Source organism: Gekko japonicus, unplaced genomic scaffold (genome assembly GCF_001447785.1).
Source record: "Gekko japonicus isolate JY-2015 unplaced genomic scaffold, Gekko_japonicus_V1.1 scaffold76, whole genome shotgun sequence".
Lineage (NCBI taxonomy): Eukaryota > Metazoa > Chordata > Lepidosauria > Squamata > Gekkonidae > Gekko > Gekko japonicus.
Window position 1 is genome coordinate 504,015 of NW_015166420.1, and position 18,462 is coordinate 522,476.

At 46.7% G+C, this 18,462-nt stretch overlaps 1 protein-coding gene across 1 annotated transcript in view; it reads left to right on the plus strand.

The window, feature by feature from the left end:
- Positions 1-7,519: 7,519 nt before the first annotated feature.
- The window catches only part of PLEKHN1 (pleckstrin homology domain containing N1), a 77,502-nt gene continuing 66,559 nt past the window's right edge, over positions 7,520-18,462 (plus strand). Inside the window, 1 exon segment of the mRNA XM_015411678.1 lies at positions 7,520-7,696. Within this exon segment, the coding sequence (XP_015267164.1) occupies positions 7,617-7,696 (80 nt within the window). The 5' untranslated portion in view covers positions 7,520-7,616.

Below are 18,462 nucleotides of genomic sequence, written 5' to 3' on the forward strand. Positions count from 1 at the left end.
AGACACCCTGTGAGGTAGGTGCGCCTGAGAGAGCTCTTTCGAGAACTGCTCTTGAGAGAATAGCTCTGAGAGAACTTGCGACTGACCTAAGGTCACCCCGCAAGCTTCATGTGGAGGAGGAGTGGGGACTCAAACCCGGTTCTCCCAGATTAGAGTCTGCGCTTCTAACCACTACCAAACTGGCATGAGACCTCTGTCATTTCAGGTAGCATGGCAGCTGCTGAGACAAGTGAGCCAAATAAGTCCCCGGTTCAAATCTTTCCTCTGCCACAAACTCAGTGGGGGGCCTGCAGCGGGCTATTCTCTCCTGGCCTCCTCTTGTAAAATAGGTGGGAAATAACACTGAACTACCTTACAGGGGTGTCATCGGGACTACTGAGAGAATGTGTCTGAAGTTCTTCAAACACAAAAGTTCTTGTGTTTCATTCTGACAGAGAATCATGGTGTGTTTCAAACCAAAAGAGTTCAGTTTCTGGCAAAACGTAGCAGGGTGTAAGGAAAGCTTTGTTGCTTCTGTTTCTAAAATGTCTGGCTGCATCGCAAGATGGAGGAGGGGGGAAACGCGCAAGAGAGCAAATTAGGACGGAAAGTCTTCGGATGTAGGCTAGTCTGCTTTTTCCCCTAAAGCATGGCCTCCCCATCACACCTTTAAAAATATATGGAATAGTTCTGTATAACCCAAAGGTCTGCATCTCTGCACCCCAGCTCCTAGTGAAAGAGTCATGCGAACAAGAATGACATTTGTGCAAGTAATGCTGCTGGAGTATGCATGAGGGATCGGCCGGTGGAGTATTCTTTTTCCACATAGCCTCCCACCTGCTCCGCATTTCTGTCCATCCCCTTACTCTAGTCTCACATTTCTATAAATAACCTCCAGTTGCATAAAGTTTTCCCAAGCCTGGAGCCAGTCTGCTAACCACCCCTCTTTTTTAACAAAAACAACACAACAGCCTTGTTACCAGGAACAGGATTCTGGTGCTGCAGAGTGTTATGAAGTGTGTTTCGTAGCGGAGTGTCGTTTGTGTCCACGCTTCCAACAAATTGACTTGGAACCTCATGTTTGGTAGCAGACACAACATTGCTATGTTAGGCGCAGAGCAAAGAGGGTGGGTGTGGGAAGCAGAGGAGTTAGGGATACTTTACTGTTGAAAGCAGCAGGAAAAGAGGAAGATCCGACATGAGAGAAGCTGCTGGCTCTATAAAGGAAGCCATGGCCCTCAGTTTACAAGACCCTAGCAAGGCTGTTAACAGATAGGACATTTTGGAAGTCATTAATTCCTAGGATCACCATGAATTGCAAGCAACTTGATGGAACTTCACGCTCACACTAGTCCCTTCCAGTTTGGTGTAGTGGTTAGGAGTGCGGACTCTGATCTGGGAGAACCAGGTCTGATTCCCCGCTCCTCCACATGCAGCTGCTGGTGTGACCTTAGGTCAGTCACAAGTTCTCTCAGAGCTGTTCTCTCAAGAGCAGTCCTCAAAAGAGCTCTGTTATGTACTGAGCCCTAACCATAATAGTAACCTAGAGAGCGCTTGCTGTACTAGAACAATAGATAGCCAGGATCCTGGAAGGGACCTATAGCGCTACTGTTGTGATGTAAATAACCTATCACTGGGAGTGGGTGGGTGTGGTGTTGTGCACGGATTTAAGCAGAGCTTCGGTCCTGCTAGTTTGCCTTCCAGCTAAGCTGTTATCACAATAAAGCATGAGCTGATTACTAACGCATGTCGAACCCAGTATATTTCAAGCTCTCTCAGCCCCACCTACCTCACAGGGTATCTGTTGTGAGGAGAGAAGGGAAGGAGACTGTAAGCCACTCTGAGACTCCGAGTGAAGGGTGGGGTATAAATCCAATCTCTTCCTCCTCCTCTTCCTCTTCTCATTCCTCCTCTTCTTCCCACTTAAAGATATTCCCCTCACACTTTGGCTTAGCACACGAGCAATGATTCTGAAGCGAGAAACCTTGTGTTTATTGCACAACGTAGTTCTGCCCTTCTTTGCACCACTGTGAGTCACTTTGCACAATTTATACTTCGTTTTTCCAGCCACTGATATTTTTCTTTCTTGCATACTGAGCCGTCATCATCCCTGAGTACGACACAGATCACTCAACTATCCTCAACAAAAAACCTGTTCAGGTTTCCAGTCGACTTTCTTTGAACCTGAAGTCCATTGCAGACTATCACACAACCCTGTGGCATTGAGTTCCACCGACTGATTCACCTTTGTTTCATCTGAAGCTGCCTTTCTATTTCTCCACCCACCCCGTCATTAGGAAGCAGCTGTTAGCTTCTTCATGCACTGGTGCTTTGGTAGATATAATGGATTTTGCAAAGCGAGACACACCGGATGAGAAATAAAAATGAGTCATCTAGAGGGATCCGCTGCCTACGCTTTGATTCTCTGCTCAGTCTTCGGGAACTTTCACTGCACAGCGGCCCTTATTTGATGGGAAACAGATGAAAACAGGATCTCAGGATCTTGTTCCAGCCCAGCATCAATTTCCAAGGGAGAACCGTGAACAAGAAAAGTGATGCCAGCTTGTTTGGAATCATTTTGAGGCAGGAGAATATAGTCCAAAAGGTGCTAAGACCCTTAAGACTAGAATGCAAATTGAATCATTTCAATTGCTTGTTGTTGTTCCGTCATACAATCGAGTCCGACTCTTCGCGACCACATGACGCCAGGCCCTCCTGTCCTCCGGAGTTTGCTTAATTTCATGTTCATTGTATTGATAGCACTGTCTAACCATCTCATCCTTTGCTATCCCCTTCTTCTTTTACCTTCAATCTTTCCCAGCATCAGTGTCTTCTCCAGTGAGTGCTGTGAACTGGTATGGCCCATCTTTTGGGGGTCCCTCCCAGTGTTCCCTTCAAGCTGTGGAGTCTCGTGAGCAAAAATGCTACTTTGTGAGCTACTGGCATTAAAGTTGTGAGCAAGGTATTTGGCTCTGCATAGATTAGTTTGCTCTGGAGCCATCCTGTGTGAGCTGGAGGCTAAAAAACTGTGAGTTAGCTCACACTAACTCAGCTTAGAGGGAACATTGCCCTTGCCACCCATAAAACACTAGCTGCCATCTTGACCTATAACCTGCTGCCCCCTTTGAGTTGGACAAGTCAGCAGGGCTATTTTTGGGCAGGAACGCACAGGAACGGCGTTCTGGCTGGCTCCCAAGTTGGCCACGCCCAGCAGGAACTCATTAGCATAATGGGCCACACCCAACAGCAGGAACTCATTAGGACTGGCTACATTAGGGGTGTATGGCCTAACATGCAAAGGAGTTCCTGCTACACAAAAGCCCAGGGTTTTGACAACAAACAAGGTAAACAGAATAACAAGCAAAAGGTGGGTGTGGCTGGATGACCACACTTCTGGTAACATGGGGGTGCGGCCTAATGTGCTAATGAGCTGTGCTGTCAGGGGTGTGGCTCAATATGCTAATGAGTTCCTGCTGTTGGGTGTGGCCTGTTATGCTAATGAGTTCGTGCTGGGCTTTTTCTACAAAAAGAGCCCTGGAGTGAAATTCTCCCTGTGATCATAAAGCGCCAGAATTCGGTGGCACTCCTTGGACCAGTATCACTTCACCATTAGGTGATGGAAAAGGACGTAGATCTCCGTGCTGTGACACTTTCAGGCGGTGACTTCAGTACGAAAAAACACCTATGTTCTCACCAAGTGTTGGGGTTTGGGCCTCCACCTCCCCTTTTGTAACTCTAGAGTGCCACCTTAGAAGACAGATTCAGGTGGGTCACCGTGTTGGTCTGAAGCAACAAAGTTTGAGTCCAGGGGCACCTTTAAGACCAACAAAGTTTAGTTCTGGGTATCAGTTTTCGTGTGCACGCACATTTCTTCAGAAATGTATCTGCAGATGTGTGCATGGGCACGAAAGCTTATCCCCAGAATTAAACTTTATTGGTCTTAAAGGTGCCCCTGGACTCAAACTTTATCCTAGAAGAAAGTTACACTCCTTGAAATCCATTGAAGAAAATTGATTCAGAAGGGTGTAATTCTGCTTAGGATGGTGCTGTTAGCATCTCTCCTCCTTTATGTTTTTACAAATCATGTGAGAGCGCTCGGCTTCAGTTCAAAGTGGTACAGTCCCAACACGGCTTTACCACCTTGATAAAAACTAGGCCTAAACTAGCACACCCGCTCTCTATTCATCTAGGATTAGGGGATCTAGGCTTTAAGGCTAGAAGACTGAAGAGCAGACTCAGACCCCCCTATATGTCCCTTTTTGTAAATTAAAACCTGCTCCACTTATTGGTCAGGTATGTGTACATTGTCTTCAAGCAGGGAACTTGCCGGTACGTTCTGAGCTCGAGAAAGTTTAAAGGAAGACCAGTGCAAGGAGTAAGAGAGAAATACTCCCTGCACATCGCGAAAAGCCAGATGACCGGGGGGGGGGGGGAGAACACCTGAGACGAGTTCTATTCTATAGCACGGCACCCTTGGGTGCTTGCTGAGGCCCCCAGCCTAGCAAAGGGCTTGCTACCGAATTGTCTCTCATTTCTCAAAGGAAGACGTGCCTGGGGGCAGTGCAAGAAGGAGTGTGCAAGAGCATCGTGCTCTGCAGCCCGCTCCAGGCACCTCTCCCATTTGGCCCAGAAGCCTTTGCAACATTGCAATTCTTCTTTCTAGCTCCTTTTCGACTCAGTGGCACTCCACAGACTCAAAGGGATGCTGTTCAATGTCTCATAAGAACATATGGGGAAGCTAGTGTTGGATCAGCCCAATGGCCTATCCAGTCCAACACTCTGTCACACAGTGGCAAAAAATACCAGGTGCCATCAGGAGGTCCAGCAGTAGGACCAAGACACTAGAAGCCCTCCCACTGTTCCCCCCGCCCAAGCACCAAGAATACAGAGCATCACTTGCCCCAGACTGAGAGTTCCCATCCATATCTTGTGGTTAATAGCCACTGATGGACCTCTGCTCCATAAGGTTATCTAATTCCCTCTTGAAGCTGTCCATGCTTGTAGCTGCCACCACCTCCTGTGGCAGTGAATTCCATGTGTGAATCACTCTTTGGGTGAAGAAGGACTTCCTTTTATCTGTTCTAACCCGACCGCTTCTTCTATTGTGAGAAAGGGAGAAAAGTACCTCTTTCTCTACCTGCTCCATCTCATGCATAATCTTATAAACCTTGATCATGTCACCCCTCAGCCATCGTTTCTCCAAGCTAAAGAGCCCCAAGCATTTTAAGCTTTCTTCATAGGGAAAGTGTTCCAATCCTATTATCATTCTAGTTGCCCTTTTCTGCACTTTTCCCAATGCTATAATGTCCTTTCTGAGGTGTGGTGACCAGAACTATACACAGTACTCCAAGGGGGGGGGAGAAGGGCACTGTGACAAAGACCCCCATAAAAACCTGCAGCTGGCCTTGGTGTATTTCATGTGTTTTCCATTTACAAGGCCAAAGTGCGTACTCAGGATCTCTTAACAGCTAAGGCATAACTAATCTGAAATAGGGGGCAGGACGTAACTGGTTCTTAAGCGCCATCTGAAATAGATTTGGAATTGTTACTGTTTATAACGGTTTTTAATCTGATCTGTAAAACTGTTCATTGAGATGTTGCTCACCGCCCTGAGCCCTGTATAGGGAAGGGCTATAAATCCAATAGAATTTTAAAAAGTAAAATAAATAAGTACTATGTGATCTTGCCCAAGAATATTCAAAGTGGTTTGTTGGATCAGACCAAAATCTAGATTATCCAGCCTTCTTTGCAAGAATCCACTAAAAATTGGCCTATTGGTCCACCAGTAGACCACGCTGTCCTTTCAACCCATTCTGGCTTCTCAAGACGGCCTTTACTTTGTATACATGCTTGGAACTGATACAGCTATGTTTTGATGAAGCTTTTACAGTTATGGACAGTAGCTGGATAATTACTTACCTGTCTAGTATCTACAGATTCTTTGGGATCCCGGTGGGGCTGTTCTGCAGCTTGAAGACTTGATCGAAATCGACTTCCTCCAACGCGTAGCTCATCATTGTGTAGGTTTGTAGCTAGAAGGACATTAGAAGGGCTAAGGGAACCTCAGACATTCAACAAGGTATTGTGGCATGGGCTGTTTTGTAGGGAAGAGCTGACACTGAGGTATAGGGCACTGAGAAGGATGCAAGTGCATATATTCTTGTGTGATCTGAGCGATGCTGGGGGGAAAGCCAAGTTCTAAAGACTGGTTTCAAACAATCACCCTCGGAGGATATGGACTCAGCTTTTGGCTACTGCCTGCTGGGCAACCAACCCTTCCAAATGCTGAGCGCTCCCATAAAGGTGTTTACTTCCCCACCAGCCTTGTAGCTTTTGTGGTGATGGTTTTTGCAAGATGTGTTTGTCACCTCAAACTGCTTCCTCCATGGTGGAACATGCTTCTTGCCTCAATTGCATGTCCCCTCTGGCCACATCTCATGTTCTTGTCCCTGGGGGACACCTGCAGACCGCTTCTGGGCTCGCGTCTCGTTGAAGCCATCTGGAATAATTGCCAATTCTCTGTTCTCCCCACAATGCAGGGATCCTGGTGTGGAGCCTCTGTGAGTTTATTACATTTTTATGCCACCCTTTTTATACATGAGCCAGTATGGTGTAGTGGTTAGGAGCGCGGACTCTAATCTGGGAGAACAGTTTGATTCCCCACTTCTCCACATGCAGCTGCTGGTGTGACCTTGGGTCAGTTACAAGTTCTCTCAGAGCTGTTCACTCAGGGGCAGTCCTCAAAAGAGCTCTCTCAGCCCCTCACAGGGTGTCTGTTATGGGGAGGGGAAGAGAAAGGAGATTGTAAGCCACTCTGAGACTCCTTCGGGTAGTGAAGGCGGGGGTATAAATCCAGTCTCTTCTTCTTCGTCCCTATTTTCACCTGGCAATGTTGGAGGGAACTCTAGAGGTGAAATTGCCCGGGGGGGGGGGGGGAATATCCCAGATGAGTAGCCATGTTAGTCTGTTGCAGTGAAAACAAATAGAAGCCTTGGGGCACACACACACACCAACAGTGCAAACCTAGGCAGAGCTTGCCCATTCTAAAGCCATTGGTTTCAACAGGTTTAGTACGGAGTAACTCTGCACAGGATTGCACTGTAGAATGATTGTTAACATACTGTGCAAGCTGCAGCGGACTAAATGAAGTGGTCTCTAGTCCCCGAGAGCTTATGCCTTAATAAAAACGCATTAATCTTTAAGAAGCCAAATGAGGCAGCTGTCTCTGTGCCTCATCTGTAAAGTGCATGGGACTGAGTGGTGGAGAAGATCTCAAGTGGTCTCTCCAGTCCACCTGGGCAGAAACTGAAGCAGAGTTCTTTCCTACTAGTTTCCCTACGTGTGAGAGAGAGTGAGTGAGTTGAGTTGACTATCAGATCAGAGCCGGCAGAGGAGAGGGAAGTGAGAATCCAGCCTGAAAACAGCCCTTGGCAAAAAAGGCTGTTTGCTCCCAGCGCACACCCATAAGAGTCACCCTGCAGACGGAAGTGGGGAATGTATGCATGACACACTCAGCGAGCTGCTCTCTCTCTCACACACACCTCCCTGGCTTTGCAGGCTCCGTCTGCTCTCCTATCTGCTTGCCTGCCTTCTGTTTTCCCCCCAGCTGTTCCTGGATTGGAGAAGTCGCTCGCAACATGGGGAACATGGCTTGTGTTCCCCAGGCCCCTGGGAGGTTCAGATACTCTTTCTCCAGGAAGCCTTCCCTCAGGAAAGAGTGAGTATGCCAGAATCTTTGTTTTAAGCCTAACTTTAAGGTATCCCCCCCTCTTTTCTTCTCTTAAGGGTTCACTTACTGTCTTTGTGTTACCTTCCCAAAGGAACTGCTTCAGCTGTCTGGCTTTCCCTGGGAGAAACTGGTCACTTGCATGTCTGCAATTTTCTTGCACTTCGGAAACTTTACAACAGTTTCACACTCCTAGAGGAAGGGACTTTGACTGTGAAGTTCTGGGTTTTTGTTTTTAATTCAAAAGGAGTCAGCTTTTTCCATTTTAAATGATATTTGTTTTTATTATCTGGAGGGGGGTGGTCATTGGCACCGCTTGAGTTTTATTTCAGTGTTTCGTGGAATCTTTGCCTTACCTGTAGGGCAGCATTAGCAAACGTTCCCGGTCTCAGAACTTTTCGGGGGGATTCATTGCCCCCAAATATTTACTGCTGTTGACTATGGCATGTTTGTGACAAATAGCTTGCATACAGTGGAGGGGCCACAGTGGTTTATTTGAAAGGAACAGAAGTAAGAGATTTTAGATATATAAGGAATGGTGTTCTTTTAACTAAGGTTACCAGATGTCCTGTTTTGAGAGGACATGCCCTTTTTTTTTTGGTATCCATCCTCTTCTGGGCTCTTTAAAAAAAAAAACCCTGATGAAAATGTCCTCTTTTTGTGTTGGAAGGTTAGGAATATTCCTAGTTAGTAGCAATGATCACAGCTTAAAAAGTAGGAGTATTTAAAATGAGTTTTGTGCCAGTTTCGCTTTTTAAAATATGGTAACCCTATCCATACATCCCTACAGAACTGTGATCTAGTTGGCCAGTTTCAGAATTCCACTGGTACAGTCATGCTTTCCTGCACTTTTCCTAAAGTGACCGAACCTCATAAAGGAAAAAGCATGCAAAGTGCATGGATACTGTTGCACATATCTATTTTGCTACATGTAGCTACCATTGTATTAATTATGCATGTGACCGTCGCATGTAAATCTCTACTGATGCATGCTGTTTCTTATATGGAAACATTATCTGTGTAGGAATTCCATCATGTTTGAAGTGTGATCCTGACACAAAGGAATATTTGGATACCAGAACCCCGTATTTTAGGCCTAGGCTAAACTGATTAAACTGATTTAAAAATTATTTTTTTCAAAGCAAACTTAGATCTTCACAACAATACCCCTGCTTAGATTTTGCTCTTTGTGATGATTGTGTTTGCTTTTTACAAAAGTGTAGCTGACGATTGACTGGCAGCCCCCACCCCACACCGCTGGAATTCCCCCTTCCATTCCAGGTTTCCCTCCCTCCCCCTAAACTCTCACCGTGCTTAATCGGACTCTAGATAGATTCTGCCTATCCACTTAAATGACTGTTTGTGTATATGGAAGATGGGGACAAATAGCTCACATTCCTAGGTGACAATAAAGCTCAAACAAAATCAGGCAGCTTAAGCACCAGCCGTAAATTTCAATGTGAGCACATACCTGGTGAATCTACCCAGCTGTGTGTTTCTAAGCCTGAAACTGAAGACATGTATGCAGAATCGCTTTAGGATGAGCTGACCAATACTTTCAACACAAGGGCTGGTGGTTGCGCAATTCCACTGACAAATGCATACAATCCAGTTCTGCGTTTGTTATTGACTGGACAAAAAAAAAAAAGGACAATTCAGAGGTGTGGAATCAACTAAGATGAGCATGAATCAACTAAGATGAGCATGTGACGTGTGGAAAATGCAAAGTATTCAGGGGCCGTCCCGCATGTACCCATGTGCAGATATTGTAACTGATGCTATTGCACATACAGCTCCCAGTTTGAGAGGCATTAAGGCATCATTAAATTTTGGCACTGGAGCATGCAGTTGCAAAATGTGGGACTCTGATCAATATTCATGGACTTCTCTTTTCCTTTCCTAATCTTGGAATGAACCACCCCAAAATGTTAATACCGTAGTATGAAAAATTGCATGATGGGACACCATGGGAAGTAAGAACCTGCCCCTCCTTCTGTGCCATTAGCGCTTCCTGTACCTCACTGATGAGGGGTGTGGCAGTTTGCAAAAGCAATGGCATATTTAAAACATTCTACAAACTCTCCAACAGGTGTACTACTGTGTAAATTGTTCACCCTGACTCTGCTGAGCCAGTGACTTCAGCTGGGTCAATTGTTAAAAAAGCAACAACTTCCCCAGTAATTTCACTGTGCATTTTCCTTTGCTTCATCAAGAAACTATATCCAGTAGGCTTGCCATTCTCCAGGCGGGGTCTGGAGTACTCCTGGAATTACGGCTGAATTATACGCTACAGGTATCAGTGCCTCTGGAGAAAAATGGCAGCTTTGGAGAACAGAATCTTTGGTATACCGTGGATTCTAGGGGAAATCCTTCCCCAAACTCCAGGAATTTCTCAGGTCAGAGTTGGCAACTGAATTAGGGTTGCCAGCCTCCAGGCAGCACCTGGAGATCTCCCGCTATTATAGTTGACCTCCAGATGACCAAGATCAGCTCCCCTGGAGAAAATGGCTACTTTGGAGGATGGACTGTATGGCTTTATACCCTGCTGAGGTCCCTCCCCTTCCGAAACCCTGCCCCTCCAGTTTGGTGTAGTAGTTAAGTGCGTAGATTCTAATCTGGGAGAACCGGGTTTGATTCCCCACTCCTCCAGCTGCAGCTGCTGGGTGACCTTGGGTCAGTCCCAAGTTCTCTCGGAGCTGTTCTCTCAGGAGCAGTCCTGGAAAGAGCTCTCTCAGCCCCACCTACCTCGCAGGGTGTCTATTGTGGGGAGGGGAAGGGAAAGGAGTTTGTAAGTCGCTCTGAGACTCTGAGTGAAGGGCAGGGTAGAATCCGATGTCTTCTTCCCCCCCCCCAGACTCCACCCCCCAAATATCCTGGCATTTCCCAACCCAGAGCTGGCAACCCTCACCCTAATCCAGAGCTGTGCAGGGCTGGATACGTTCAAAAAAATACAAGAAAAGTGACAAGTAGTGGGTTTTATTTAAGGCTATAATTTCTCTAAAACCACTAAAGGTAGAGCACCAGACAGAAGAGGAAAACTGGGGGTATAAACTAAAGTCTCCAAAAATACGTATTCATACGTGGCACTGGCAATCTGAGGCCTCTCAGCAAAGGTGGCGTGCTCAGCAATTTAGCAGAATGATGTGACCTGGAAATCGCCAAAGCCTTTTCAAACACGCTCGCAGAGATCACTGTCTCGGAATTTTCCTATAGGTCCATGCCATGAATCAAGACAGGACTAAAGAAATTATGTGTCACACAATGCATTGTGGACTTCATTCGGCGTTCTGCGTTTGACCTTTAAAGCCCAGAGTAGTTTGGGGCCAAGGAACCTTCTCCGACAGGGGCTTAGGTCACCTGGAAAAGCCCTGTTCCGTATTCCTCTCCCCATCAGAAATTCAGTAGGTGTGAATGCAAACAATTGAACATACAATTATGGAATGTCCTATATTTAATGAGCTGAGGGCTAGTTTAATTACTCCTTTACTTAGAAATAAGGAAATGCCTGCTGAGGCGTCGGACAGTATGAGGGCACAGGTGACCTGGTTACTATTGGATATAAATGATTTTGTTACTCTCTCTGTGGCAAGATTTATGGGGGCAGTAATTAAACAACAGAAGAATAGCACTTAAGTAAGGTATTATCTTATTTTAGTTTTGTTTTCTGCTAAAGACTATCGCTATATGAACAGTGATAAATAGATGATAGATAGACAGACTGCAAATTAGGGCCTTCTCACGGATGAAATGCTCTCCCTCGTAGTGATGCCAACCTCCAGGTGGGACCTGGGGATCCCCTGCAATTACAGATCATCTCCGGACTAGAATAATAGTTGTTGGGAAGAGACTAGTGGCTAAAGGCCATCACTTTCAGTGCCTGCTTGTGAGCTTCCTTGAAGCAGCCGGCTTGCCACTTTTGGAAACAGAACACTTGACTAGATTGCTTCGTAACAGTAAGAATGTCGTTGTGCCATCTACATAAATGGCTCTTTACAGAATATAAGGAGACATGTCTCTGCCCTAAGGAGCTTACAATCTAAATCTTGACAGGACGGAGCAAGGGAAGGGAAGTGGCAATGAAGATAAACAGAGGAAGAGTCTGCATTCATTCCAGTTGCAAGAATGGAGGCATATTTTCTTCACGAAAACAAACAGAGCCATAGACCCCGTGGCTTTCAACCTTCCTGGAACCCCTTCGGCAGTGATCTGTGGGCCGAGGACCTTTAGCACACTTGCATCAGAGCCCCCCTGTGCACCACAGAAGATTCTAGGCATGTTTTATGGCTCGCTTGTGGAGACTGGCGGGGCGTGTTGAGCCCTGTGTGAATGCAGAGTATGCCATAGACCCAGCTCACTCCAGAATGCAGCCACAGAAGGGGGGAAGATGTGCAGTGGCAAGCAAACAATCTTTGGGAGATGTTTCTCCACCATTACTGATCTTATCGTTAAAGAGCTCCTGATAACCTTCTAAAAAAAACCGCTGAACCTTTGTTCGGACCCAGCAAGACAGTTTTTTTATGTTCTCATGCCCAGGATGTCTGCTGCTGCTGCTGCTTATGGTTTTTTCCATGCTGGAATTTGGAAAGAGCTCTGGTTTTGTGCCATCTAGGGCGAGTGGTACAAGAGAATTGAGGGCAAAGGCGCTCCAGAAACATAATACAGAGGTGGAGCAATTAGAAATTATAGCATAGCGAGCATGTCGTGAATATCATGGGCGTGCATAGTGTCTCCAAGAAGACATGCAAACATTTCAAAATTACATTGGTGCACCCCAGATGCACATTTGAGGAAAGTCACTCCAGGGGACTCGTCAAAAGCAAGTCTTACATACTCAGGATAACACTCTTGTCTTCTGTGACTGGGACCCAAAGGGCTACATGAGGGTTCAGTACGATGCACAGTTACTCTGAAATAAATCCCGCCATGTTAAGTGGGTCTTTCTCTTAAGTAAATGTGCATAAAAGAAGTGCAGACACAGCTTTGCATATGGTGAAAAGGGTTGCCAACTCTGGACGGTGACATTCCTGGAGATTTGGGGTGGTTCCTGGGGAAGGTGGGGCTTGGAAAGGGGAGGGTCCTCAGTGGGGTGTAATGCCATAGCAGCCATTTTCTCCAAGGAACCTGGTCTCTGTCATTTGGACATCAGTTGTAATTCCAGGAGATTGCCAGGCCCAGTTTGGTGTAGTGGTTAGGAGCGCAGACTCTAATCTGGGAGAACCAGGTTGGAGTCCCCATTCCTCCACATGCAGCCAGCTGGTGTGACCTTGGGTCGGTCACAAGTTCTTTCAGAGCTGTTCTCGCAAGAGTTCTCTCAGCCCCACCTACCTCACAGGGTGTCTGTTGTGGGGAGGGGAAGGGAAAGGAGATAGTAAGCTGCTCTGAGACTCCTTCGGGTAGTGAAGGGCGGGGTATAAATCCAATCTTCTCCTCCTCCTCCTCTTTTTCTTCGTCATCTTCTTCGTCGTCTTCTTCCTGGAAATTTGAGGTTGGCAACTCAGAGGGCAGAGTTTCAGGGAGGAGAGACACCAGCAGGGTGTAATGCCATAGAAGAACCCACCATTCAAAACAGCCATTTTCTCCACGGGAACTGTGATCTCTCTAACCTGGAGATAAATTCTAATTTTGAGAGATCTCTAGGCCTCACCTGGAGGTTGGCACCCACCGCTATGCGTATCCTTGCCCAGTGGAATGGGTCTATTTTTTTGCTTTTCAATAGCCAGCTTTCATGCCACATCATAATGCTTTTTAAATTCAGTTGCAAAAACAGTTTGCCTGTGCAGATCGGAGAGATGATACTGAAACAGGGGCAGCCTGACTACTAGGCAGACCTAGGGCGCCAGAGGGCAGAGGAAACCAAGACGCCAAACGAGGCTTGCCCTGAGCAGCGCCCTTGGCCTGCACCTCCACCGCCCTGCAAAGGAAAGGGCATGCCCAGGCCAGCATGGGAAGGGGAATACAGTGGACCGGATGGTCTCAGGCGTCTTAGGCCAGGCCCTGATGTTTAAACCTAGTTTTGGCTTCACATAATTAATTTCTATGTTCTTTGGGAGCTGGTCTGTTTGAAATAATCCAGAATAATTATCCTCTTCTTATATATTCTACAACTGATAATGTTAGACTGGAGAAAAATAATGTTTTCTGGTTGGTTGGTTGGTTGGTTGGTTGGTTGGGAGGGAGGGATGTTGAAGGTGATCCAAGGACTGATTGCTGTCCATATCTTTGTCCCCATTTGGTAAAATGTTTGTGCAAGTTTTTGTACCTTAAAAAATTTGCTTGACCAGTGGTGCCAACCCAACAGAAGAAATATGTTTGCACACCATAGGAGAGCAAAATAAATGCTTCCTATAGAATTATTACCATAGGAAACAAAGTCTCTGTCAAACCACTTCCTCTCTCTTAAAAATAGCTGTTGCTATCCAGACTCAGTATCTTCAGATCACATACCGCCATGCGTTGAAAGGGTGAGGAAAAGTCTTCCCACCCCCATAATGCCGTGATTGTGAGCGCACCAAGACAATGAATTATTAATTCGTGAATAGTCTCTATTAAATGATCTTTGCATACCGAATCTTGCACGTCCAACCAGAAGCACATTACAAAGATGCAAACAAGAATTCAGTGGCACCTTCTTTAGTGGTGTTGCCAACTTCCAGGTGGTTATACAAACCTGAGATCATGGGATAGGCTGTAAGTAAATAAAAAGCAACCGTGATATTATTATGCAATCAATTCAATAATTATTATCGAGCATTATATTATGGTACAAATTAGAAAACGCATTCCAATACAAAATATAGAAATATTTAAAGTGTTCTTGTAACCCAAACGGTCCGTGCTCAAAGCAGTTTAACACAGTCCTTCTTTGACGGGGAGGTAAATTATCTCAAATATCTGATCAACTGTCGTGACTTCCATTGGCCAGATCCACATCCATGTTCAGCCCTTTATCAAGGTACGGGGCAGTCAAAAAAGTTTTTCCTTCTCTGCTTATTCAGTCTGTTTTAAGGAGTGTTTTACACTGCAGACCTTGAAATCTTATGTTTACATTCAAGCACTGACAGTTGATCAGATATTTGAAATAATTTACCTCTACGTCAAAGGAGGACTGTGTTAAACTACTTTGAGCTGTATTATTCAGAGGAACTTTGAGCACGAACAGTTTGGTTTACAAGGACACTTTAAATATTTGTGTATTTTGCATTGGAATGTGTTTAGTAATTTGTACCATAATATAAATGCACAATAATAATTATTGAACAGAGTGCATGATAATATCACGGTTTGCTGTCGAAGGCTTTCACAGCCAGAGTTCATTAGTTGTTGTAGATTTTCCGGGCTGTATGGCTGTGGTCTTGGCATTGTGTCTTGCATCCTCAGAGGCAGGGGTCATTTCCTGCAGGAGTGCACAGGAGCGGAGCTCCGGCAGTAAAGAGGGGGCGGGCACATGCAACAAGCCCCGCCCCCTGCTCCCAGCAGCCCCAGGCCACGAGGAGCAAGAAGCAGATAGGCAAGTTGCAGTGGGTGTTGCCTTCTGACACACTTCCGGTGATGTCAGGGTGTGTGGCATATGCAAATAAATTATGCTAATGAGTTATGCTAATGAGCTCCTGCACCTCTTTTTCTATGAAATGACCCCTGCTCAGAGGTATAACACAGAAAGAGGGATACAGAGAGTACTCCTTCTTTCTGTGTTATACCTCTGAGGATGCCAGTCACAGCTGCTGGCGAAACGTCCGGTCCTACAATGCCAAGACCACAGCCATACAGCCCAGAAAATCTACAACAACCAATATCATAGTTGTTTTTTGTTTACTTACAACCTCCAGGGGGTGACTGGAGATCTCCTAGGATTACAGCTGATCGGCAGGCAAGAGATATCAATTTCCCTGGAGAAAATGGCTGTTTTGGAACATGGACTCTGTGGCATTATACCCCACTGAAGTCTCTCACCTTCTCAAACCCTGCCCTCCCCAGACACCACTACCCAAATCTCCAAGAATTTCCTAACCAGCAGTTGGCAACCCTATTCTTTAGGGTGCTACTGGACTCCTGTTTTATTCTGCTGCTGCAGAACAACAGGGCTATCCAACTAGTGTTAGCATTACAAAGAGGTCTTTGGCTTTTTTGTGGTCACTTTCTTAAGTCGGTTTTGTTTATTTTAGAAATGCTTCCCGACTCATTCGAATGGCGTCAACCTTAAGAGGGCTTTTCTAGAGTTTATCTCCTCTGTGACGCAACCTGATTGCAATGATGCATAGGGTTAAAACACGCACACCATAATTTCCTCCCGCAGAAGAATGTTGTGATTTACTTTCAAGAGCTGAAACTACTTTTGATGGTGGTGGTTGCAAAAAAAAATCTTCAATGACATCAACCGACAGCTGGTTGCTCTAACAGCAGTTTGTGAGAGTGAGTGACAGGATTAGATATTGGGGAAGCAGTTAATTTTGTTTATTTGTATAATTAGTTAATAAATAACTGTGATGCCTTGGCCTTCCCATTCATAAAGGAATCTCAGAGCTGATTATAATGTGGAAAAGAAAGCCAAGAATGGATACGCGTAGAGATGCCTTATGTTGAATCAAACCATCTGAGACAGGGTTATCTGTTCCACATGAGAATGGTGGTTCTTCCGGGTTCTTCCGGGTCTCAGGCAAAGGTTTCTGCCAGCTCTGTTGCCCAGGATCCTTTTAATGAGAGACATTAAGGATTCAACCAGGCACTTTCTACAGACAGAATTTGTGGTAGAGTAAGAGCTTTTGGGAGCCACTGCTGAAGTTATCTGAAGAAAGTGAGCATTGATGCACAAAAGCTCATTTCCTACCTCAAATTTTGTTAGTCTTTAAGGTGCTACTGGACTCATAAGAACATAAGAGATGCCTAGGGTTGCCAAGTCCGACTTACCTTGCCGGCGGGGGACTTCGGGGTGGCTCCCGGCGCACACACGCGCCGCATGCACATCACAGGGAAGTGACGTCATGACGCTGGGCATGCTGGGGGCGGGGCCACGGCCTTGTTTTCCCTTGTATGGCCGTGGCCCCGCCCCAGCGTGCCCAGCGTCATGATGTCACTTCCTTGTGACGTGCACGCTGGGGTGGGGTTCCCCCCGGGGCCCAATTCCCCGGAGTCAGGGAACGGGCCTCTGGGGCGGGGGGATTTCCACCCCCCGGGGGGACTTGGCAGCCCTAGAGATGCCAATGTTGGATCAGGCCAAAGGCCAATCCAGTCCAACACTCTGTATCACACAGTGGCCAGAAATACCAGTGCCATCAGGAGGTCCACCATTGGGGCCAGGACATTAGAAGCCCTCCCACTGTTGACCCCCCCAAGCACCAAGATGACAGAGCATCACTTGCCCCAGAGTCCCTATCTCTTATTCTTTTCTACTGCTACAGGCAGACGAACACGACTACCCATTTCGATCTATCTTCTACAGACAACATGCCATCGAGCCCTGTCCCCGTCACAACACTCAAACCACAACAGTCATTAAATAAAAAGAAATCGCCACCTCTGACTACCAATTAAAATCACCAACAAGCTCTGCTCTCCAGCCGATAGCAGGTTTCTGGTCCTTTAAACCAATATAAAATTGTCCTCCTGAACAACTTGGGAGGCCGCTTGCCTCTGTAAAACTAGAAACTCAATCTGGCAGATTTCCCTCAAGATGATCCTTCCATTACTGTGGAGTCACTACTGGGAAGACTCCGCTCTCCCCAAGTCCCCCCGGGGGGCGGGGAAACCCCGTCCGAGAGGCCAGTTCTCCGCCGGCGGCGGATCGGGCCCCGGGAGGAATCCCACCCCCACGTGCGCATCACCTGGAAGTGACGCGACCACGCTGGGCATGCTGGGGGCGGGGCCACGGTCATCCGAGGGAAAACTCTATGGTTTTCCCTTGGATGGTTGTGGCCCCGCCCCCAGCGTGCCCGGCGTCGTCACATCACTTCTGGGTGACGTGCGTGCGTGCGGTGCGTGCTCCAGCCGCGGTGCGGGAGTCCCCGGTAAGGAGATATTTCGACTTGGCAACCCTCATATGTGGGTTGGCAAATGATGGAGGAAGAACCAGCCAGGCCTGCTCCTGTGCATTTAAAGAGCAGTTTGGCTTATAAAAACCAACAAAGGAAACTTTCCAAAACACCTTATCTGCTAAATCTCAGAGATCCAGATGCTATTAAAGGCATAGGAGTTGGTAGACAAATTCCATACCCTCACAGACTAAGGGTAGAGAGACACCAGGAGTTACAAGCAGTGCACTGGAAGCCAGGATGAGGTATGTAAAACAGTTTCAGGTGGGCAGGTAGCCAGCCACATAGGTCTGCGGTAAAAGGGCAAGATGTGAGTCCGGTAGCACCTTAAAGACCAGCAAGATTTCCAAGGTATAATCTTTCAAGAGTCAAAGCTCTTTAAAGTGCTCCTGGAATTTGGCTCTGTGCTCTCGTTGGCGCCTAACAAAAGTTAGCACCAGCTACAGGAACCTAGGGTTGCCAGGTCTGGGCTGGAAAATACCTGGAGACTTTGTGGGTGGGTCCGAGAGAGGGTGGGGTTTGGGGAGGGGAGGGGCCTCAGCATGTTACAGTGCCACAGAGTCCACCCTTCCAAGCAGCCATTTTCTCCAGGGGAGCTGATCTCTGTCAGCTGGAGATCCGTTGTCAAAGCGAAAGATCTCCAGGCCCCACCTGGAGGCTGGCAACTCTACAGGGACCCTATTTTTTGCCCCCAAAGAGCAAATAGCAGCTCTAACAGGCCATTTTGGGTTA